This window comes from Myotis daubentonii, chromosome 12 (genome assembly GCF_963259705.1).
Source record: "Myotis daubentonii chromosome 12, mMyoDau2.1, whole genome shotgun sequence".
Lineage (NCBI taxonomy): Eukaryota > Metazoa > Chordata > Mammalia > Chiroptera > Vespertilionidae > Myotis > Myotis daubentonii.
In genome coordinates this window covers 67,509,463-67,533,040 of record NC_081851.1, presented here as the reverse complement: position 1 = coordinate 67,533,040, position 23,578 = coordinate 67,509,463, and the positions used below count along the sequence as shown (strand labels likewise).

The window sequence follows — 23,578 nt, the reverse complement described above, 5'->3', positions numbered from 1 at the left end:
GCCGTAAGGGTAGCCACGTGCATGGGTGATTTAAATATATTTACTCAGGTTAACCAAAGGCATTTGCTCCTTGATATCTCACCCTCAAGGGTATTTTGTCGCCCGGGCTTTACATTTCAGCCCTGCCTGTCCAGTTGAGACCCAGGCCAGCATTCCCACTGAGTTTGCCCACAGGAAACTGCTGATTCTGCCCGATGAGTTCCACGGCTCACCCCTGGCTTGTATCTCTCAATGGAACATGCAGGCAACAGATGTGTGGTGTGCACTTCAGGCCAACATTCCCGGCCACCCCATGCTTATGGGATGAGGGACAACAGAAACCAACCTCTCTGCATGGTGGAGACCAATGCCAACAGTGGCAATTTCTGGGCACCCATCATCCTGGGAGCCCAGGCCCATCTTTGACCCATCCGCCCTGAGAAATCTTCTGCCTAAATGTTAATATTTATCATTTACAGCCGCCACTGCCCCCTTTCAAAGGTGAACACAGTAAAATTTATGACAGGCGCATTATCAGACAACAGGCGCATAAAAGGAGTGACAGCCCATCTGCGGAAACGATTCACCCCTGACCCGCGACACCTGGAGGATTCCGGCATGGGGCCGCGGCCACACGCTTTCCTGCTGGGGCTGCTCCTGCTTCTGGGGCCAGGTAAGTCTGCGATGGGTTGGCCCTGCTGGTGGCCCGCATTGCTGAGACATGGAGCTTAGGAGAGGAATGTGTCCTTTTCATTAGCTGGGCCCAAACAGGCTGGAGTGCTGCGGTGAGGTGCCCAGGGCTGGGGCCAGAGGCAGGTGAGAAGGGACATGGTGTAGGGCAGTGGTCGGCAAACTGTGGCTCATGAGCCACATGCGGCTCTTTGGCCCCTTGAGTGTGGCTCTTCCATAAAATACTGACTTCTGCGCATGGGCCACGAAGTTTCAATCACACTGTGTGCGCGCCCGCACATGGTATTTTGTGGAAGAGCCACACTCAAGGGGCCAAAGAGCCGCATGTGGCTCACCAGCTGCCGTTTGCTGACCACTGGTGTAGGGTCACAAAGACCTGGGTTCTCGTTCTCTGTGCTGCGTGGCCTAGGACAAGTGTTCCCTCTCTGAACCTTGATTTTTTTTCTTCTTCTCATCCGTAACATGGAAATGCCACTGCTAATGATAAGCACATTTTGATGGTCCTATTTATGGCTTTCGTTTTGGCTGCAAGGACAGAGGAAGGCAGATTTCAGGTTGATGAATTCTAAAGGACTGCCCACATTCTTGACTGCTGTTGGCCCTGATGGGAAGAATGGGCTACCAGGCAGGGCTTGGGTTTCTCCCGACCGACGCCACGGGTTAGGAGAAGGTTGTGCCTCTGCCACAGTCCCTCTGTGCCCTTTGTCACCCGACCCCTGGCTCTCCCCTCCTCCCTTTGGTTAGAAAGACAGAATCCTTTAAACGGAGGAGGGCTTTAAAGTGTCATGTCAGCGCCGAAACTGGTTTGGCTCAGTGGATAGAGCGTCGGCCTGCGGACTGAAAGGTCCCAGGTTCGATTCCGGTCAAGGGCATGTACCTGGGTTGCAGGCACATCCCCAGTAGGAGATGTGCAGGAGGCAGCTGATCGATGTTTCTTTCTCATCGATGTTTCTAACTCTCTATCTCTCTCCCTCTCTCTCTGTAAAAAATCAATAAAATATATTTTTTTTAAAAAAGTGTCATGTCAGCCCTCCAGATGAGAGGCCTGGGCCCAGAGTGAAAGCACTTCCTTGGAGGCCACAGGGGAAAGGAGGAAGCAATGGACAGCAGCCTGGCCTTGCTGGGTGCAAGTGCCGGTCCTGCTGCTCACCTTGGACTAGTCAGACACCCTCTGAGTCTGGAGCTGTGTGTGCACGGTGGGGAGGATTGAGGTGGGAGGTGCAAGGTGGGGAGCATTGAGGTGGGGGGTGCAAGGTGGGGAGCATTGACGTGGTGGTGCAAGGTGGGTGGGGTGTGAGGTATGGGTGCAAGCTGGGTGGGGTGTGAGGTGGGAGTGCAATACCTGCCGTACTTATTGCACAGGTGATCGCATTCCCTAATTGCTAATGAGGCTGCAGTGCTTCTTTAAAAAAATGTTTGTTGACCATTTGAATTCTTCTTTCATAAAGTACCTGTTCAAGCATGCCTCCCATTTTTGTAGGGGTTTGTCCTTTCTTTGTTGGTTTTTAGGAGTTTTTGTACATGCTGTGCACTTGCTCTTTGTTGTTGTAAGTACGGCAGATATCGTATACTCTGAAGTTCATCTTTCCACCCTCTTTACGGAACTATAGACGAGCAAATTCCTTAATTCGGGGCAGGGGGGTGGGGAGTGAAAACCACCCAAATGAGAACAAATGGAGGCTATTTATTCAGAGGTGGCTATAGCAAGGGGTCCGCCACTGTCACGTGTGATGGGCAGACTCCAAGGCAGGCAGGGGCGTGGGAAAGCTTGACCGTGAGAAGGGGGAGGTGCAGGGGTGCTCTGGTTGGAGGCTGGAGGCCTCTGAGGTGATCCCTTTGGGGAACATATCTGGCTTCCTCAGGTTGGTCCTGAGTAGGAAGCAGGGACAAAAGTAGGGAAACTGCAGTCATGGGCCAAGTCCCAACCGTCTGGCCAGTGATGGCGAACCCATGACACGTGTGTCACAGGTGACACACGAACTCATTTTTTTGGTTGATTTTTCTTTGTTAAATGGCATTTAAATATATAAAATAAATATCAAAAATATAAGTCTTTGTTTCACTATGGTTGCAAATATCAAAACATTTCTACATGTGACACGGCACCAAAGTTAAGTTAGGGTTTTTCAAAATGCTGACACGCCGAGCTCAAAAGGTTCGCCATCACTGGTCTAGGCTGAGGGTGGTGGTCGGGCCTCTGGGCTAGGCTGCTGCAGATGTGTGGGTGCTTGGAGTTCCATTGTCAGCTGTGGTCTGGCCTTTGTTTGTATATTCAGTCTCTCTATTTCCAAAGTATCTCATCTTTTCCTTTATGGTTTGTGCTCTCCGCTTCTTATTGGAGAATCCTCTTCTGCCTTGCAATCGTGAGGACATCCTGTATTTCCTTCTGAAAACGTTAAGAATTGATTTTCTCTTCCGGGTCTTAAATGCATCCAAATTGACTTTTGTGACCCATGGAAGAGACAACCCCAATTATGTATCATATTTTGCATGCAGAGGCCTACTTGTCTCAGCTCCATTTACTGAGCAGTTGTTTCTGCACAGCTCTAACCAGCCGCCTCTGCTCATATATAAAGGATTCCTATGTGCCTGCATCTGTTTCAAACTCTGTTTTGCTTTATTAGGTCATTTGCTTTATTGGTCTATCCCTGTGCCAACAGCATGTTGTCTTAATTCTATTGCTTTATAGAAGTTTTATTCGGAAAAACAAGTCTATTTTTCCTTCTTTATTTGTTTTGTTGTTGTTGTTGTTAATCCTCACTGGAGGATATTTTCCCATTGATTTTTGGAGAGAGTGGAAGGAAGAGGGAGAGACTGAGAGAGACACGCACATTGATTGGTTGCCTCCTGCACGCACCCCTACCAGGGCCAGGGAACCTGCAACCAAGCTACATGCCCTTGACCAGAATTGAACCTCAGACCCTTCAGTTTGCGGTCTGACACTCTATCCACTGAGCAAAACTGGCGAGGGCTATTTTTCCTTCTTTTTAAGGAGTGACTTGGCCCTAAACTTTCATACAAATTTTACTATCAATGTGTCAATTTCCACCAAACAAAGGAAAAACCTGTTTGGATTTTGATAGAAATTGCTTTGAAATCTATGAACCAAGTTGGGGGAAATAGAGATCTTCAAAATATTGAGTTTTCCAAACCATAAGCATGTACTTATATCTTTAATGCCTCTCAAAGTTTTATCATTTTCTCTGTTCAGGCCTTGCATATGTGTCTCAGGCATATGACTTTCGCTGTATGGTAAACAGATTTTTAAATTTTTAATTTAAAAATGTTTGCTATTGGTGTCTAGAAATAAAATTGATTTTATATATTGATTTTGAACCCAATTAAACAAATTTTTAATGTTATCTGTATATTCTTTTGGATTTTCTATAGTCACATCCTGCCAATAATGACAGGTTTTGTTGCTCTCTTTTTAATCTCTGTACCTTTTCTAGCTTTTGCCTTACTGTGCTGGCGGGTACCTCCATGACAATTTTTCACAAAAGTGGTGGTTGGAGGTATTCTTATCTTATTCCAAAGGTGTGTGTGTGTTTTTTTTTAAGTGTTTAATGTTTTGTCAGAAAGTATGATGTTCACTTCTGACTGTTCTGTAGATAACTCTTTATGAAACCCAGACAAAAAAATAAAATAAAAATAAATAAAATAAAAATAAAACCCTATTTTATTCCTAATTTTCTAACAGTTTTTAAAAAATCATGAGGATGTTGAATTTTATTGAATATTTTTCTGCACTTATTAAGATGATTGTATGATTTATTTCTTTAATCTGCTACTGTGGTGAAATAAATTAGTTGACTTATCAGTCACTGATTATTAGATTCACCAAAGATCACACATTGCATTTACTTGTTCTGCCTCTTTAATCTCTTTCAATCTAGAACATTTCGTTAGGCTTTTTGTTTGTTTTGTGTCATTGAAAATTTAGGCTGGCTTTTGTTGTGTGCACTTCAATTTGGATTTGCCAAATAATTTCTTTATTGATAGAATCAGATTAAACTCTAGGGCAGAAATGCAGTACAGATAATGTTGCCTCCTAGCTGTGTCACATTAGATGATACACTTGATGTTGGTAAATACCCTAATTGGTGATGTTAAATTTCACCATTTGTTTAAGGTGGTGTCTGCCAGGTTTCTCCCTTGTATAGTGCCTTCCCCCGTGTGGCTCACGTTATCTGCAGGGAGATGCTGTGATACCCTGTGACTGTTCTTATACCCAGTGGTATTTAGCATCCACTGATGATTCTTGCCTGAATTGATTATTACCATGAGTGTAAATTGGTGACTTTAAAATGTCTATTACCTCTTCTAAAATTGTAAGTTGGAATTCCTCCATAAAAAAAGAGATTCTCTTCTCTTCCCCACTCGTTGTATGTTTCATCATTTTAATATAAAATGGACATATAAATTCTTTTCTAAATCAGTGTGTTATAAGCCAGTCCTGTCATTGTATATTTTGATGCTCAAGTTATTACAGATTTGGCTGATGAGAGCTCCTGTAAGTTGATTCCTGTGTCCCCAGAAGTTCTTTTTTTCTTTTGTTAATCCTCACCCGAGGATATTTTTTCCACTGATTTTTAGACAGAGTGGAAGGGAGGGGGAGAGACAGAGAGAGAGAGAAACACCGATGAAAGAGAGACATATTGATTGGGTTGGGGATGGAGCCTGCAACCTGCCCTTGACTCAAAACAAATCCAAGACCCTTCATTCCATGGGCCAGTGCTCCAACCACTGAGCCAAACCAGCTAGGGCCCCATCAATTTTTTAAGCACTTTTTTTTTTTTAACTTAATGGAACAAGCTATTTCAAGCTAATCTTGTATCTTTTCTATCTCAACCATGCAATTAGCCATTTCTACAAGGTTCCAATTGGTAGGGGATTTTGTTTAGAAACCAAGATCTGGGTGCTAGGGGTTCATTGCTGCTGGGATGTCATTATGTCTCAGCCCACTCGGTGGAGAGAGCTAAGAAAAAATAGTTCATACAGTCATTTCTAATTTTAGTTAGAACTAGTCTTTTGTCTCCTTCCCCCATTCCAGATTTGTTGGTGTAGCCAGTATTATAAATATCAATAAATTTACTCACTTGCCAAATCCTAAGATACATACATCATAATTTAGAATTATTACAGCAGTAACACCACCACCACCAAATGAAGTTCTTTGTCTTAGACTACATATATCCCACCAGGGTGTCTAATCAAAACACTTGGCTCAAAATCACATGCATTAATTTTTTGTTTTCTTTGTGTGGTTATGTTCTCTGACATGTAGTCAAGTTTGTCTCTGTTTGTATTCAGTTATAAGGTTTCTCCTGCTCTTGTTGATTTTTACTTTATTTTTAAAAGTATGTAACATATTAACACGGTTCAAAAATCAAAACTATGTGAACAGATAACCTCAGAGAAGTCCCCTCCCCTTCCCTCACCTTTCCATTCTATTCCCACCCACCCCTGTAGGTAACCAATTTCAATATTTTCTAATCAATGTTTCTTTTTACAAATATATTATTATTTTTTTCATTTTTGCACAAAGATAACCTACTATATACATTTTCTGCATCTTGATTTTTTTTCACTTAGCAATGTATCCTGAAATGTTGGTTGGTTTCCTAACTTTATATGCCATGTCTTCTAGCTTCTCTTCCAACTTCAGCACCTTTTCGCCTTTCTATGCTGCATTCTGAGTAATTTATTGTGACATATGTCCCTGTTTGTTTATTCTTTCAGTTGTGTCCAATTTGCTATTAAACCTGAAGCTCTCAAAATCATTGAAGATTTTGAAAATTGACTTTACTTTCCAAATTTAATTTACATTTAGTTACTTACTAAGTTCACGATATTATTTTTTTAAATGATTCTGTGTTCCTACAAATACTCTCAAGTATATCTTTTTCTAAACATAGTTTTAGAATATGTGTCTAATAATTTCAGTATCCAAAGTCTTTGATCTAATTCTGCTCTATTTTTCTTTTCTGCTAATTTTTGTTTTAGTCAATGTTCCTGGATACCTTGTTTCTTTCTGTGCTTGATTTTGTTTTGTTTTGTTGTAAGCTGTTCAAACTCCTTAAAAAAATTATTTGTGAGATTCTTTGAGGCCTAGGATAAAAATTTCTGTGTTCAGGGACTATATATATGTGTCATTCTGTCAGGCACTGAAGACATTACCATTTGAGGATCACTTCAAACTAAGCTCATGGTGTGATCTTTTGAACAGCCAAGCTCCACATTAAGCACAGTGCATATATAACAGCTTCCCTTTACGAGGGATGTACAATTAACTTGCCCAAGGTCATCCAGCTAATAAGTACAGGAGTCAGAATTCAGTCCTGAGTCAGAGTCCAGAGCTGGGACCCTTGACCACCACCCTGCATTACAGTCCAGCCTCAGGGAAGAAAGAATCACAACTGGGCTTTATTGAAGCTTTAACATCGACAAGCAACACATAGGAAAAGCTCTGAAAGTCTGGGTTTATAAAACTGAAACATCATTATCTCAAAACTGCAATTGGCAAAAGCAAGTTAGCAAAAAATCACCGTTTCTAAGAAAAGACAGCTTGCACCTGAATTTCGTTTTCCTGGAAATGGTCAGAAGCTCCCAGGAGGTTGTCATGCCTTGGCAATGCCCCTTGCCAGGCACATCACCGCAAGGCCAGAGGTGGGAGCAAAGAAGTGTCTCTTCTGTTATTAGAACAGGGAAGCTGGTCAATGTTCGTTTTCCAAGGGCGCAGCGTCCTTCCTCCTTCCTGGAGGTTGCTAGCCCAGCCTTCTGGAAACGTGGTCGTGCCGCATAAGAGTTGGAAACAATCTTGGAGAACTTCCGGCGGCCCAAGGCCTTCCAGTTTTTGATAAGAGACAGGTGGGGACTTGTTTGGGTCATATACCTAGTTGGTGGCATCCCCACCCAGGTATGGAATTTTCTCTGGAGGCTCAGGAGTCCTGCCTGCCTGGGATGTCATCTGTACCTTGTAAATTTTTAGGACTTTATTGTCAATCATTTTCATCCAGCTGCATTTTTGCTACTGTCAGTCAACTGTCTGAGCACCCTTCTAAGAACAGGAGTTAGGCTGAGCCCGGCTGGTAGATCATAAACCAAATGTAAGGAACCCTCTGGGGAGAGAGAGCTGATCTGCATAAAATCACTGGAGCAGAATTAAGTACCAAAATAGGTGCAAGTAGCTGTAATGAAAACACCAGGATTCAGAGAACCGAGAGATGAATGTGGGCTGGGGAAGTTTCATGTGGGAGGTGAAACTCGCTTGAGCGCTGAAGGCTGAGTGGGATTAAATAAACACAGAGGAACAAGGAGGACATGCAAGTGTGGGGAGCAGCACTGCCAAAGGCAAAGTGGGGGCCCAACACATGGGTGTGAGGAGCAGGGAGCAGGCCTGGTCTGGAGTGCACGGTTGGTCTGGGGAGGCAATGAGTTACATAAAGGGGAATTTTGAAATCCAAGACAAGGAGAACAATAGAGATGATCATGTCTTCCGGTTTGAAGAGACTTATGAAATGATTTAATCCAAATCTTTCTTTCACATTGACAAAAACGGAACCCTAAAGAGGTAAAGTGACCAGCCCATGGTCACCCAGCACTCTAGAATTTGAATTTGCTAGAGCGGAAGTCGGGGGCTATTACAGGTTCCTCAGCAGGAAGTAGCCTAATTAGCAAGTGGTGTTCGGGGCAAGATGTGTCTGTTAGCTTCAGATGTAAAAGGTCATGAGTCGGAAGACACAGCACACTGGTGAATCCGTGTGCCCAGCCCTGGAGAGGCCGGCCAGCGAGTGTGCGGGGCTCTGGGAAGGCCAAGCATGGACGTGAGAGACTGCTCCTTTCTTCCCAACAGAAGTTCCCAGTTGTCTCCGGGAGGAGAGCTTCCTGAGGGGGCACACAGTCCCCTGAGAGTCCCTTCTGGTTGGAGCTCACCAATCATCATCCCTGCCCACTCCCCCCACCCCCGGCTTTGAGGGTCCCTGGTCCTTCCCCTTTAACGTTTGGCCCTTGGTGGCTGCCGCTGGGAGGGGTCAGGGAGGATGTTACTGTAGGAGGAGTTGGGGCTCCAGGTGCTGCCCAGGCACCACCTGTTCACTCTCACCCGGGACCCTCTTCTTCAGCGTGTTCCTTCCTGGTTCTGGGTCTGCCTCAGTTGTCCCCAGGAGGAAGTTGGGGGAAAATACAGTCTAAAAGCAAAGCATTCCTGTCTGAGGTCATAAAGCCAGTCAACAGCAAAACTCATGTCAACTTGGGGTATGTTCTTTCCTGTTAGGGTGCTCCCTAGAGCCTCCTTGCTGATCTAGGGGCACAGGGTGTGGTTGTGGGATCTTGGGTGACATCAGTGAATGAAGACATGAGGGTGCACTGATCTCTGGTTGGAATGGGATCTGTAATGGGTGGTGGTGTCTCCCCGTGGTCATCAGCACAAGACGTGGAGTATTTAGAGAATGGTAGCTTGGCACTGTCCACATCATCTCTAATGCTTCTTGTAATCTCATCAGACTAGAGCAGTGGTTGGCAAACTGCGGCTCACGAGCCACATGCGGCTCTTTGGCCGCTTGAGTGTGGCCACGAAGTTTCAATAGCACTGTACATGCGTGCCCGCACGTGGTATTTTGTGGAAGAGTCACACTCAAGGGGCCACAGTTTGCCGACCACTGGACTAGAGGTTGTGTCTACCCAGGGGTTGTGACAGTGTAAGTCCTATTGGCCACAGAAGAAATTCCCATATGCTGGGAACTGGGGTTATAGAACAACATCCATACTAATAAGCCTTTTTATAACCTTGTAAAAAGGCCCTGGTGTCGGGGAAAGCATACCAGAGTCGGTTAAGGAGACTCGAGCTCCACACATGACCCTTTTATTAACTTGCTGAATGGTCTCTGGCAAGTTTACGAACCTCTCTGGGTTTTAGTGTCTAGAGCAGGGGTGGGCAAACTTTTTGACTCGAGGGCCACAATGGGTTCTTAAACTGGACCGGAGGGCCGGAACAAAAGCATGGATGGAGTGTTTGTGTGAACTAATATAAATTCAAAGTAAACATCATTACATAAAAGGGTATAATCTTTTTTTTTTTTAGTTTTATTCATTTCAAATGGGCCGGATCCGGCCCGCGGGCCGTAGTTGCCCACGACTTGTCTAGAGGTATTAAATGAGATGACCTCAAAGACCCGCCCACCTCAGCCATTCCAGAATTCTCAGACAAACATGCAGAGGTCAGACTAGCTGGCCCTCTGTGTCACCTTCCACTGACTATGGCATGTGACTCCCCAAGCTAACATCCCGTGTTCCTCAGAGACTGGGAATTCTCGTGTTGGAGCAGCAGCCAGGCGTGACTCATGGCTTCTGACTCGGCACTCACAGACAGTCATGTGCCTGCTCACAGGTGGCCAGCAGCAGCTTAAAGGCCCTGGGTGCGAATGGGAATGACAGTGAAAGCCCAGCAGCACAGTCCAAAGGAGTACAGGGGACAAACACTGGCTGACTTGGACCCTCCCCTTCCCAGCTCACCAGGACAGCTCTCTGCTTAGTGGGTGCAGTGTGGGGTGCAAGGCCGGTCCTGCCTTCAGTCTGTGTGAGCTGGTGAAAGTCACCTAGCCTCTCTGAGCTTGTAAAACATGCCCACAGGATCCTATCTACCTACTCTTTGGGGTTGCTGTGAGGACATTATACACTTTCAAAGAGCCCAAGAACATAATGTACACTGAAGAGTGGACTGAAGGCCACATGTGTTGGCCTTGATTGTCCTCCCCACTGCCCGGGGCGAGCAGCTTCCTTTCATCCAGAGAGACCATTCACCCCTCCCATGTGCACAGCCCTCTCGTTCACAGCACTTTCTTCTTCTTGGATCCTCATGACAACCCCATGAGGAAGGAAGGGAAGCCAATCTCACCCCCACTTTATAGATGAGGAAGTCCAAGTTCAGTGAGGGGAACCCTTGATCAAGGTCACAGAATGGCAGGGCCAGCCCAGTCTGCTTCTCTGTGTTGTGGGGCTATGCAGCGGGCCATGTGTTGAGAATCACAGCTCCAGAAGGCACTTCCCTGAGGGAGAATGGAGTGTGACTTCTGGGAGCCAGGGACCGAAGCTCTAAGTGCCCTTTGTCAGCTCCAGGCCCTCCGTGGTGGCTGTATCCACTGCGGGTGATTGAGCTTAGCCAAGCCCGTCTCTTAGAGTGTGCGCAGATGTCTTTCTCTCTCATGCCCATCAGGGTGGAAAAGCACATATTTTTTCCCTTACTGACCTTATGGAGGTGGGATTTTTTTGGAGAGCTCTCAGGTTTTCATAGATCCACGAGCTTGGGCTAAAACAGCCTTCCAAAAGGGAAAAATTCCCTTGGGATTCCTGGATTGGGTTCAGTCAGGTCACAGGTGCTTTGACAATTTTTCCCACAGTGCCTGAGGGTGCTGCAGGAATAGGCAAGAAACTTTCTTCCCATTTACCTGGTGGAAAGCAGAGAACCGGAGAGAGGGCCCATGCCATTCCAGGATTCAGTGGGGACAGGACCAAGGGGTCTGAAGTTTCCATGTGGGTCTTCAGATCTGGACATTAACATTGATTCCAGGGGGAGCCTCTTTGTGACACCCCAGGGCAGTCAGTTAATCATGGATGATCGAGATCTTCAAGCTGAAAACATGAACTATATAGTTCTATGAGGAAAACCCAGAATATGAGCTGGGAAGGGTCTGAAAAATGGTCTATGCCAGTGATGGCGAACCTATGACACGCATGTCAGAGGTGACATGCGAACTCATTTTTTTGGTTGATTTTTCTTTGTTAAATGGCATTTAAATATATAAAATAAATATCAAAAATATAAGTCTTTGTTTACTATGGTTGCAAATATCAAAAAATTTCTATATGTGACACGGCACCAGCGTTAAGTTAGGGTTTTTCAAAATGCTGACACACCGAGCTCAAAAGGTTCGCCACCACTGGTCTATGCTAACCATCTCTCTGACACTGAATTATAATAATCATAACTAGCAATTACTGCATCTTTACCATGTGTCAGACACCTCCCCTTAGCATCTCTTTTCTGATTTTCCCAAGTGATCTGACTATTTAACACTTTCAGTGTATCCTACCTGTTCTATGATCTTTTCTCCTTTATTCTTTTTTTTTTTTTGCTTCAATTCCACTACCCTACTCAACAATATTAGGTCACAGATTATAGATTTTTTTGTTATTTTGGCATTTAAGATTACAACATACATCCTTGAGTTATTAAAGTCTAATATCAGTGTAACTCCATTTACTCCAGCCAAATCTGCTCACACAGCAATGTTTCATATATTTTAAACTCCACACTGTATTATTTTTATTATTTATATTGGTGTTGGCAAGCTTTTTCTGTAAAGGGCCAAATGGTAAATATTTTAGGTTTTGTGGATCATACATGGTCTCTATCACATATTCTTCTTCTTTCCATCTTCTCCTCCCCTCCCCCCAAGCCTTTTAAATATGTAAAAGCAGCTTTTATCTAGAGACCCATACAAGAATAGGCTGTGGACAGAGTTGCCCCTATGGGCTAGTTTTCTGGCTTCTGTGGGGTTTTACGGTCACTATTATTTTGGATTTCTCTTTACATTTATTCTTTCTGTACTTTGTTCCATGTTTCCCTCTAGAACCATTTTCCTCTTGGCGTTTCGAATGTGTCATTCCACTGTCATCTGGCCTCCATTGTTTCTGACGATGAGTCAGCCATTAATCATCATGTTGGTCTCATATATTCAAAAAGTGGCTTTTCTTCCGCTATTTTCAAGATTTTTTTTCCCCCCTTGACTTTAGAACTATGCCTAGACATAACATTTATTACAGTTGATGTGTCTTGGTAAAATTCTCTTTGTGATTTTCCTACCTACGGTTTTGTTTTTATACAGCTTCTTCTATGTATGGCTCAATATTTTTCATCAAATGTGAGAAGTTTTCAAGTCATTATCTCTTCAAATCTTTTTCTGCCTCTTTCTCTCTCTGATTCTTCTAGGAATCATTACCTGTATGTTTGTATGCTTGACAGTATGCACAGATCTCTGTTTATTTTCCCCTCTATCTTTTTCAGACAAGTGCTTTCTATTGGTCTCTCTTTACTTTTACAGATTCTTCTGCCATCTTAATTCTGTTGCTGAGCCCATCTAGTAAATCCTTCAGTTATTGCACTTCTCAGCTCTAGAATTGATTATAAGTATATATTATAACTATGTAAATATATGTAAAAGAAGATATATATCTCTTCTATTTATTGAGTCTTTAGTCTACATGTTTTTCTGTAGTTCTTTGAACATAATTTTTAAAATTCTTTTCAACCCATAGCTGCCTTGAAGACTTGGCTTGCAAAATCTAACCGTGAGCCCACTCAGAGCCAGTTTTCCATTCATTGCTCTTTTTCCTGAGCACAAGCCTAACTTTTCAGGTTTGAGGCATTTCTAGAAACTTTTAGTTTATAACTGGACGTATCCAATAAAATTTAGCAAGTCTGGATTCAGCTTTATTTTTCTGGGAGTCGTTGGAACTTGCCTGGACTTAAATTGTGGAATCAGTCTCCCTCACCTATCCTGCCACTGATGCCCAGTTTATTATTTCTCGTATTTATTTTTTTAACCTGGAATCCTAGGGGCTCATGCCTGGGTCTGCATGGCTTCATGATCAGCCAATGGTTGGATAGAGGTCATGCCCAGACGCCTAGCATTTGTAAGGTTCTGTTTATTGGTCTGTGAGTAGATTGGAAAATAAACACAAAGTTGCAGCCAATTCTCATTTCTCATTCCTTTACTTGTATGTGGGGCTATTGCAGGTTTCTCCACCACATACATAGATTTCCAGTCAGCCTGGAATATGTGAGAGCATATTTCAGTTCTCATGGCCGGGGTTTCCCTGCTAAATATCTGATCCGTTCACCTCTATCCCAAACAGGGAACAAAAGATCAGGCTCCCAAGCTGCAGGCATTACCCATTATTCCCACGTTAGCCCGCCACTTCTCACTTTCTGTTTGTTTTGTTTTTCTCTCTTGGTTTCTGTTGATTGTGCGTTGTCTCCTGGGAATTGTTTTTATTGTTAAATGACAGGCATTGTATATGAAAAAGCAGAAAGATAATTTCATGTTCTGGGTGTTGCTATCTTTTTCCATCAAGGCTTTAGTTTGCTTTTGGCAGGTGTTTAGATAGAGACAGATCACCTTAATCTAATCTGGAACCAGTGACAAATATACGCAATGGAATCTTACCTGTTGCGAAAGCATGAATGGACCCAGAGGGTGTTATGCTAACGAAATAAGTCAGATAAAGGAAAATGCCATATCATTTCACTTATATGTGGAATCTAAAGAACAAAACAAACAAACAAACAAAATAGAAACAGAGTCAGAGATACAGAGAACAAACAGACTGATGGTTGCCAGAGGGGTGGGGGTTTGGGGGCTGAGTAAAAAGGTGAAGGGATTAAGAAGTACAAATTGGTAGTCACAGAATTGTCACATTGAGATGTAAATGACAGAATAGGAAATATAGTCAATAATGTCATAGTAACTATGTTTGGGGCCAAGTGGGTACTTGAAATATTGGGGGGACCACTCCGTAAAGTACATCATTTTCTAACCACTATGCTGTACACCTGAGGCTAATACAGAATAATATTGAATGTAAACTATAATTGAAAACTAAAACAACAACAACACCTAAAGCAAACAAGAAAGCCCGGCTTTGGTGTTTTTGGAGGCTGGTCTGTTCCAAGTGCATCCCTACTCCCAGGGTCTCTAGCTCTTTGAGTCCCAGCTGAAAGAAAGCCCAGGACATTTCCCGCAGTCCCTCCTCCTGACGGGCTTGGAACTCCAGTATTTCCCCACCTCCGTGGAACTGCCTGAAGCTTCACAGCTCATCAGCCTCCTACCTGCTGATCTCTGTGGCCTGTGATTTGGCAAATGCTTCAAGGGTAAAAAGACCATCAACTGTTGGGCTTACTCTCTTTACTTCTCTTTGGCTATGGACCCCTCAAATTCTTGCTGCATTTATGACTCTCAACAGCTTCTCTCTCTCTCTCTCCCTCTATCTCTCTCTACCCCCTCCCCTCCTTCCCTCCCTCACTCCCTCCCTGCTCCTCAATGTGGAAATGCAAAAGAGACTGTCTGCAGAGGAAAGAAATAAGGCCCAGCATAGTTCAGAATAGTTGCAGCAAAAAAATGTAAGGATCCATCGACTGTCTTCAAAAATAGCCTCTTCGAGCCCCTTTAAAACCTTTTAGAACTGGAGTCAGCAGATAGGATCTCTCAACCCAGCCCCGACTCTCTAAAATAATTTTTCCCTTTTGCTGTTATAAAAGTATACTAATAATCACAGCTGCCTCCCTGGATTGTTTTGATGGTGAAGCAATAGCACCGTTTACCGAAATTCACCTGTTTCAATATATACTTTGCGTAGGCAGTGGGCTAGATCTTCTGCTTGTATTATTTCATTTTTTTTCTGCTTGTATTATTTCATTTAAAATTTGTAAATTTTGAGTAAGCTCGCTATCATAAAAACCTTTTTTATAAGAAAACTACATACCTCAGGGGACCAACGGCTTTCTTTGAGGGGCAGTCTTTTATTGCTCAGTCCGAAGCCTGGAGGATGAGAGGTGCTGAATGGGACGTGTCTCAGACCAGGGGACAGTTGGCTGCTGGCATCTGTGTTCCTCTGTCTGTGAAGGTCCTGGCAAAGCCCAGGCAAGAAGTGTGGCGGCGGCAGCAGCCTGGTAATAGAGGCCAGTCCCAGGGTTCCCTGGGGTCCCTGGGGCTAAGGGCTACGGCCCATGAGACGCCACCCTCCCATTCACCTTGATGACCGCTTTCTGTCGCAGCCTAGACCAGGCACTGGTTGGCAAACAAGGACCCGTGCACCCGAGTCAGCCTTCCGCCTGTTTTTGTAGGACCTGTGAGCCGAGAATGGTTTTGACATTTTTAGATTCATTTCTTTTTCCACGTGGATGTCTAGTTGTTCCAGCACCATTTGCCGAACAGACATCTTTTCTCCATTGCATTGATCTTGTTCTTTTGTCAAGGATCGGTTCACTCTATTCATGTGGGTTTTCAGGGCTCTCCAGGCTGTTCCTGGGTCTAGTTGTCTGCTCCTTTGCCAATATCACACTCTCGACTCCTGCGGCCGGAGACTACGTCTGGCAGTTTCGTAGTGCCAGTCCTCCGACTGTTCTCCTCCTTCCACTCTCTGTTGGCTATTAAACTTCAAAACCAGCTTGGTGACATTCACAAGGCTTTTACTTTTTCTATAACGGGGGACAATTTTAAAAAGAATATTTCGTGACACATGAAAATTTTATGAAATTCAAATTTTACTCTTCATAAATGAAGTGAATGTGTTTACATATTGCCTGTGGCTGGTTTTACACGGCAACAGCAGAGCTGAGTGAGTGTGAAAGAGTCCGTATGATCTGCAAAACCTAAAATACTGACTACCTGGCTTTTTACGGGGAACGTTTGCTGGGCCCGGGTCTAGAGTTGGGCTGAGACTTGGCTCATTGGTTATGAGCATGGCCCATGAACCAGACTGCCCATTTCCAATCTTGCCATCATCATTTGCTAACTGTGTCACCTTTAAAATGCTGCTGAACCTTGTTGGGCCCTTATCACTAAAGTGGGATTATTGGTATTTAGCTCATAGGGTCGTTAGGTTCCATGAATTATTTCATGTAAGTGTTGGCTACCATACAGATTATTATCCTGGCTTAAAAAGAATGTTACCAAAATAGTCTCCAATCTCTGCCCAGCTAATTCATCTGCCTCACTACACCAAGTGGTGATCATGAAATACGCCTTAGCACTCATCTCTTCAAAGACCGCTCCTGGCTTGCTGTTGCATGGAGTGGCCTGGCATTTGCAGATCCACAGCCCCTCTGCTGTCTGTCTGTCTCATCTACCCGCCTCCCCTCCCTCTCCCCTCCAGTTACAAACCCTGTGCTCAGCCTTTCCCAGGGCTCTGTGCTTGTCCACACCTCGGCGCCTTCCCATCATGTGGCTCTTTCTGCCCAGAAGCCTTCTTCTGGGAATTTCAAAAGGGTCACTGAAATCTGTGGACAGGCAACAGCCATCACTCCTGTTATGAGCTCCAGCATAGAAATCAGTGCCCGACCTCCCAGTGGACACTCTTGCTCCTCATCAAACTCCAGATCACTTCTTTTCAGGGTCAACAAGTAAAGCTGCAGAAGAAGGCCGGGGTGGAAAGAAATTCAGCCTTGCTCCCCAAGTCAGACCACCCTCTGGCATTGCCCAATGCCCTTTGGGGTCTCACATGGTAGGGCCTTACATGGTAGGGCCTTACACGGTAGGACCTTACATGGTATGACCTTACATGGTGTCCAGAGCAGGGAACTGGGTGGGAGAAGTCAGAGGAAGCAAGGGACCAGATCTCTGATTCACATCAGTATCATAAATGCATCATGATTATGTAACAACATGAAAAATGCTTATTAAGGGGAGTTTGCAGGAACAAAATTGCATCCGCATTAACTACAACTGAATGAAAAGTGTGCCTGATCGGAGCCCGATGGTGAACTTGAGAGTGTCAGCACATGACATCACTTCTGGTTGTAGGGGTAGTGGCACTGTGGGTGATTATTTTGTTTCTATATTTAGAGTGCTGTACTATACTATTATTTGTATATTTAAAAGGTCAATGCTTTATGAGAAAACACATTAATTTGTACACTTAGAATAAGTCTATTCTTTAAAACTAAAAAAAAAAAAATGTTTTAAAAGACTGCCCCACAGTAAGCTGGGATGGATAGTATCTTTGCCATCTCACTACCTGACTTTTCTGCCCCTTCACCTGCATTCAGCAAGACCCCTCAAGACAGCCCCTGCCCAGCCATTATGCATAGTCGTGGCTGCTGGGAATCCCTGGAGGAGCTCTTCTCCTAAGCTCACTTCGCTGGTGAGACTGTTCCAGAATGGCCTTCACCTCCCTGCTTTGTCCGGGCTCCCCAAACAACACAGCTATTTGTCCAACATGACCTTCCTCGAGAGTTCTGCCTTTTGCTAAGGAGCCAAAAAGGAATCTGCTGTGATGTGCCTATGCACGATATAGGGTCATTGCTGACCCCTCTCAGATAACACTTTCGCGGTTCAACCTGGGGATTCTGCTCTAATCGGCTGCCTTAACGGAAGTAGGGTGTTCCAAACAATGGAGGTGATTGTTGGAGGAATGGAATCTAGACTTTCCTAACACAGGGATGTTACTAAGCTGGGCACACAGCTAGGGCTGGGAGGAAAATCAGGCAATGTACAAATCTGGGTGGAAGTTAATTCCAGATAAATGACCTGAACTATTTTTGCTTTATTTTAGGGATCACCCAGGCCCATTCCTTCTCTGGAGAGAATACACTGGAAGAGCAGCTATGGCCAGAGGTAAGGGCTCTGTCCTCTTTGAGGGATGAAGGGGTCTCTTCCAGTGGGTAAATCCAAGTCTTTTTAAAAAAAATATTTTTATTGATTTCAGAAACGAAGGGAGAGGGAGAGAGATAAAGAAACATCAAAGATGAGAGAGAATCACTGATCGGCTGCCTCCTGCATGCCCGCTTCTGGGGATCGAGCCCGCAGCCCCAGCATGTGCCCTGACGGGAGTAGAACCATGACCTCCTGGTTCACAGGTCGATGCTCAACCACTGAGCCACACTGACCGGTCATAAATCCAAGTCTTGATGCAAGTTGGCAGGTCCCTGCCCTGAGGGAATGAGCTGCGTTAGCTGCTGCCCCCAGGGATAGCCTGGCTGCCAGGCAGGCCAAGGGCAGCATGACTGTATCTTCTGGAATTTGGGCCTCATCAGTCCTGCAGACCGAGTGGGTGGTTCCCAGAAGTGTCCAGAATGCGTTATAAATGGGCTGTTATCTCTATGAACCTTGAAGCAGATGCTGTGAGTTATCTGAAGGCATCTGGGTTAGGTCTTCCCAGAACATCCACAAGATAAGAGTTGAGAGTAAATGCTTTATCTCTTACTGCAATCAGTAATTCAAGAGGAATTAACTTGTGTCTTGTGATAGTGAGAGATGTGGCCAAGGAACTCATTTACTGCACGTTTTCCCCCTGTTGGAGTACAGTGAGTCCTCACTTAACATCGTTGATAGGTTCTGCAGTGAAACGACCTGTAATGAAACCGGTCTTACCAGAGACTAATTGCTATAGACAAGAGTTAAATTTCTATGGCATCTCATCCACATTAGAAGTTGAGTGAAATGACTTTATTTAAGGACCTGCCGTATTTCCTCTGCCACTTTCAGTTCTGGGGAGAAAACATGTGATCTCCCTTCCCAAAGCCATTCATGTGATTCACAGAAGCAGATGCTCTGGACTCCTGGGATCATCTGAGGAGGCCTGAGTGGCCTTGAGGACCCGAGCACTGGCCACCCAGCCCCTCCTCTGCTCTCAGGAGCCCTCTGGGCTCAGGACACGCCAATCTGGAGACTCGAGTCTCCAGTTTCAAGTTTACCCAGTTTCCAGCAGCATATAAACATAGTGTTCCAACTACCTGCTTTTGTGTAAATCATCAAATTAAATGAGAGAAAGTAGATAATACAAATAAATATATCATAGATGGATTTTCAAAAGTCTTTTAGTCTAGGCACAGTGGGTATCTTCTTAATTCATTTTATCTTATTTATTTTTTATTGTGGTAAAATGTACATGACATAAAATTTACCATTTTAATCATATTGAATGTATCATTCAGTGGCATTAGGTACATCCACATTGTTGCGCAACCATCATTACTGTCCACCTCCAGAACTTTGTCATCATCTCAAGAATTGATTTTTATGCTCCCCTTTTCTCCATCCCACTTTTTGGAGGCACCCTTACCTACCACCTGCTAAAATCATCGAAAAACACATGTCCCCTTGTACTAGGTCAGTGGTCGGCAAACTTATTAGTCAACAGAGCCAAATATCAACAGTACAACGATTGAAATTTCTTTTGAGAGCCAAATTTTTTAAACTTAAACTATATAGGTAGGTACATTGTTATTAATTTAATTAGGGTACTCCTAAGGCTTAGGAAGAGCCACACTCAAGGGGCCAAAGAGCCGCATGTGGCTCGCAAGCTGCAGTTTGCCGACCACTGTACTAGGTGAACGGTATGGGATTAGTAAGACCATGATTGTGGACAATTGTTGCTTCTGGACTTTGACTCTAGATAGAACAAGTACATGCTCATTTCTACACCAGGCTTCAGGACCTGCAGTGTTTCCATTCAAGGCAGTTGATGTTTCTGATGTTTGATTTCAGTTGCAAAACCTGAAGAGTGTTCCATTTGTATGCAACCCAAAGAAGTCAGGACCCAACGTGCCTTCTGAGTCAGGTATGTGACCCCTGAGCCATGACTCTGGTGTGGCCAACAGAGGCTCCAGCCCTACTTCTCTTGTACCTTGGTGATTTAAGTCTTTCCTCTTTCCCATCCCTAGTCCCTCAAACCTTCTCCTTTCCCCCTCATCTATTTCTACTGTGGGACACAGTCTGACACACCAGTCAGAGATAAAACCAACAGGACCCCACAGTGGCTTGGCTGATGAGGGCAGCCTCCAGGAGCACCCACCAGACAGTGTTACGGGAACTGTTATACAAGGAGTGTAGGCAGAAAAGAAATCAATGCATTTCTTAGGAAATGGCTTCTTTGGGAGCCCATTATATGAAAGGGGTTTCTAGGGAGACTGAATTCTAGAAATGCTGGTAGACCAGATGGTCAAGGAGGCTTCCTGGTATACCATTTACATACAGCCCGCATCCAATGTTTATGTCTGTTCATAGGCTTTGAGTGCTGTTCTCTGGCAGTCTTCAAGCCAGTATGATCCTTTGTGTACCCAAATGGTTTTCATTTTAATGTTTTGCCCTCTTATTAATGGTGGTTCAGAAGTAGAGCCGTGGGATAGGTGAGAGGGAAAATGCGGCCCATAGTGACCTTCCATGGGACACCTTTTGGAGATTCTGAGTTCAGTTAACAGTGTGGCCTCCAGAGAGGACTGAGCCTCTTTTGAGCAGGTTCCTAGGGCTCCCAGCTGCCGCCTCTCTTCAGCTCTCCACTCTCGTGGCTCAGCTTCAACAGCTGTCCTCACACTGGAGGACAGGGGTCTGCCCCTTCCATTTAGCATCCTTGGCCCACCTTTTGGGGAATGTAGACCTGACCCTCCTCCCTGGGTTCTTGTCGTTGCAGTCCACTCTCTGAGACCTTCTGATATTAAATTCGTGGCAGCCATTGGCAATGTGGAAACTGTGAGTATTTTGAGGGGATGGAGGTGGGAGACAGGGATTGGGATTGTTATATAAGGAGTGTAGGTAGAAAAGAAATAAATGCATGATTTCAATGAACCCTCAGAATGAGTTCGTGGTAACCAGGTAGAGAGATTATTCTCTAAAACAGGGAAATCCTAAAACCTAGGAGGCTCTGAGGTTTTTTTTCTTTAATTAAATGAGTGCCTCCCTTTATGTTCGGGTGAGGGAACTTTTGGAGTTTCTCATTGGTAAATGAAACCTATTGATAAATTAAGTTGAAGATTACACAGAATTTTAAAAAAATTATCTCTTAAGCTTTCTATTTGTGACATAAAAAAAATCCTTATCTGTTTGGTAAATTAAAAAAAAAAATACATCCATTCTTGCTAACACATTTTAATTGGTATATTTTCCGTGGTCAGAAGGAGAAAGATGGAGAGAGAGGAAGAAGCACCGAGAATGAGACATCTGGAGAGAACAGGGTTGGAGGGCAGAACGAATGCCAATGGGTTTCCCCACCCTGGCTTTCCACAATCCCCCTGCCCTTAGGAAAAGCCCACTGCCCGGCTGCCCACCTCCAATGCCAGTGACCCCCACATGGACAGACAGAACACTTAGCAGGTGTTCTCTGCTCTGCCCCAGGGCCCTGCTATACTTCCCGCACCTGAACCAGGACATTGCTGTCCCTCCAGTGTCTTCTGCCCACCTCTGCCCACCGTCTCTCTTCCAGCGTCCCTCCCCTGTCCCTGCTGCAGGCTGTGCTCCCTGCAGCCTCAGCCTCTCCTCCTCGCTGCAGGCCCCAGCCCACTACTCCATGCACAGTGGCAGCTGTGTGCAAAGTGTGAGACTTCACTTAGATCTGGCCACAGACCCAGTGAAATCGGCAAACAGAAGCCCAGTCCTCATTTCCCTCTAGCTGTGCCGGTGGTGGCAAAGCTGCACGTGTGACGTGTGTGTGTGTGTGTGTGTGTGTGTGTGTGTGTGTGTGTGTGTACTGGGGCGAAGGTGGAGGTTTACTGCTGGGAGAGCTGGGAGAGGGAAGATGGTGAGAAAAGAGGTTTCGTGTCACAGGTAGTGCGCTGACTTTGCTGAGCCGTGTGCCCTGCATGCTGATGCTTGCATTCCAGAGCCCGAATGTGTGACACTCGCTGGAGGACTCATAGTCTTCCACTTTGGGCAGGAAATTCACTCTGAGTCAGGCTTCCCAGTCAAGCCGATCAGCGACTTCAGTCTTTGGTCCCAGCTCTGAAAGGCTCCGTATTCATGAATTATTCAGACCCCCAGCTCCTGCCTGTCACTCAGCGCATCCTTTCTCCTTCTGTGAGCCCGAGGCCCAGATACAGCTTCAGTCCAGGAGGGTGTCCCAGCCCCAGAATCATTATCATCCCACTGATGGGCACCCCCACCTGCAGAATAAAACCTGTCTGTTGTGAGCTGAGCCTGTTGTGAGCTGAGCCTGGTGTATAAAAAGTCAGGCCTGGGAAAATAAGGCAGGGAATTTAACGGGAAAAGTCCATCATGTGGACACTTTTGCTTTGAGTTCCCGGAGCTTTCTGTAACCAAGGCACAAACACTCACCTGTGACAGGAACCAGCACTTGTTTGTTTAATTGCTCTGGACTCCCTTTTCCTCATAGAACTTTAAATATCAGATTTGTAAATGTAAAAATTGTCTTCAAACTAACACTTGTGGTGCATGTTTCATATAAGTACAAATCAACCACAACACACGCATAGAGTGTAAAATATTGAAGACCCCATTCACAGCTCCTATTCCTCTGCCTCAGGAGAGGTGCACACACACCACACACATGCACACACAACATGCACACACATGCACATGCGCACACAGCACACACAAGTGCACATATGCACGCACACGCACACTGCACACACATGCACATACAGTACACACATGCACACACCTTCTATTTCTCTGGGTTCTGCCCCACGTGCTGTGGAGGGAGCCTGCCACTCCTCTCCCTGAAAAACTGGCCTGGGTGTGACCTTCCCCTGGATCATGGTTCCCTTTTAGTCAGTGGGAGAGGCTGTCTGACGGGCAGCTGGGGCCTCAGGAGGACAGGCTGGGCCGCCTTCCCGGCTGGAGTGACACCTGCTATCTTTTGCAGCTCCCAGACCCGGGGACGGCCGGTGCGGAGAAGCAGCCATGGTAACTATGTTGGAATCACCGAGCAGTGGAGCTGGGCGAGCCTCAGAGGGCCTCGCTCCCCACCACCATCCAGGCTCCCTGCTCTCTCAGGGGCAGCGTGCAGGGTGGGCCAGCGTCTGTCTCGTTCTTCCCGGGGTCTGCAGCCCCTTCCAGCTGGGGGTGTGGGGAGAAGGGCCCAGACGGAGCTGTGGACCCATTTGGGCGACTCCGTGGCCATCTGAGCTGCGTCTCCAACTCCAAGAAGGACAATCACAGAAGCGGAGCCAGGCTGAGCGGAAGCTTGTCAGGAGACAGACCCCAGAGGCCAAGGGGGTAGCTGGCAGGGGACCAATCCAGTCTGACACGTGCATGTTTGCTTCTGCTTGCAGGGTTAGGAGGAGGCCACAGCAGGCGTGCATGGGAGTGGTGACAGGTGAGTCCTGGGCATTCGGGGCCAGGTCCCAGCGTGCCCCACCCCTCCCGACACAGCACATTTTGGTAAATGAAGAGAATGT

At 45.4% G+C, this 23,578-nt stretch overlaps 1 protein-coding gene across 2 annotated transcripts in view; it reads left to right on the top strand.

The window, feature by feature from the left end:
* Positions 1–524: 524 nt before the first annotated feature.
* Positions 525–23,578, top strand: part of PLB1 (phospholipase B1) — a 119,616-nt gene continuing 96,562 nt past the window's right edge. For both annotated transcript variants that reach the window (XM_059660227.1, XM_059660228.1), the window contains exons 1-6: positions 525–652; positions 18,001–18,062; positions 19,935–20,007; positions 20,857–20,915; positions 23,044–23,084; positions 23,453–23,496. In XM_059660227.1, coding sequence (XP_059516210.1) covers positions 598–652; positions 18,001–18,062; positions 19,935–20,007; positions 20,857–20,915; positions 23,044–23,084; positions 23,453–23,496 — 334 coding nt within the window. In that variant the 5' untranslated portion in view covers positions 525–597. The remainder of the gene's footprint in view (positions 653–18,000; positions 18,063–19,934; positions 20,008–20,856; positions 20,916–23,043; positions 23,085–23,452; positions 23,497–23,578) is intronic.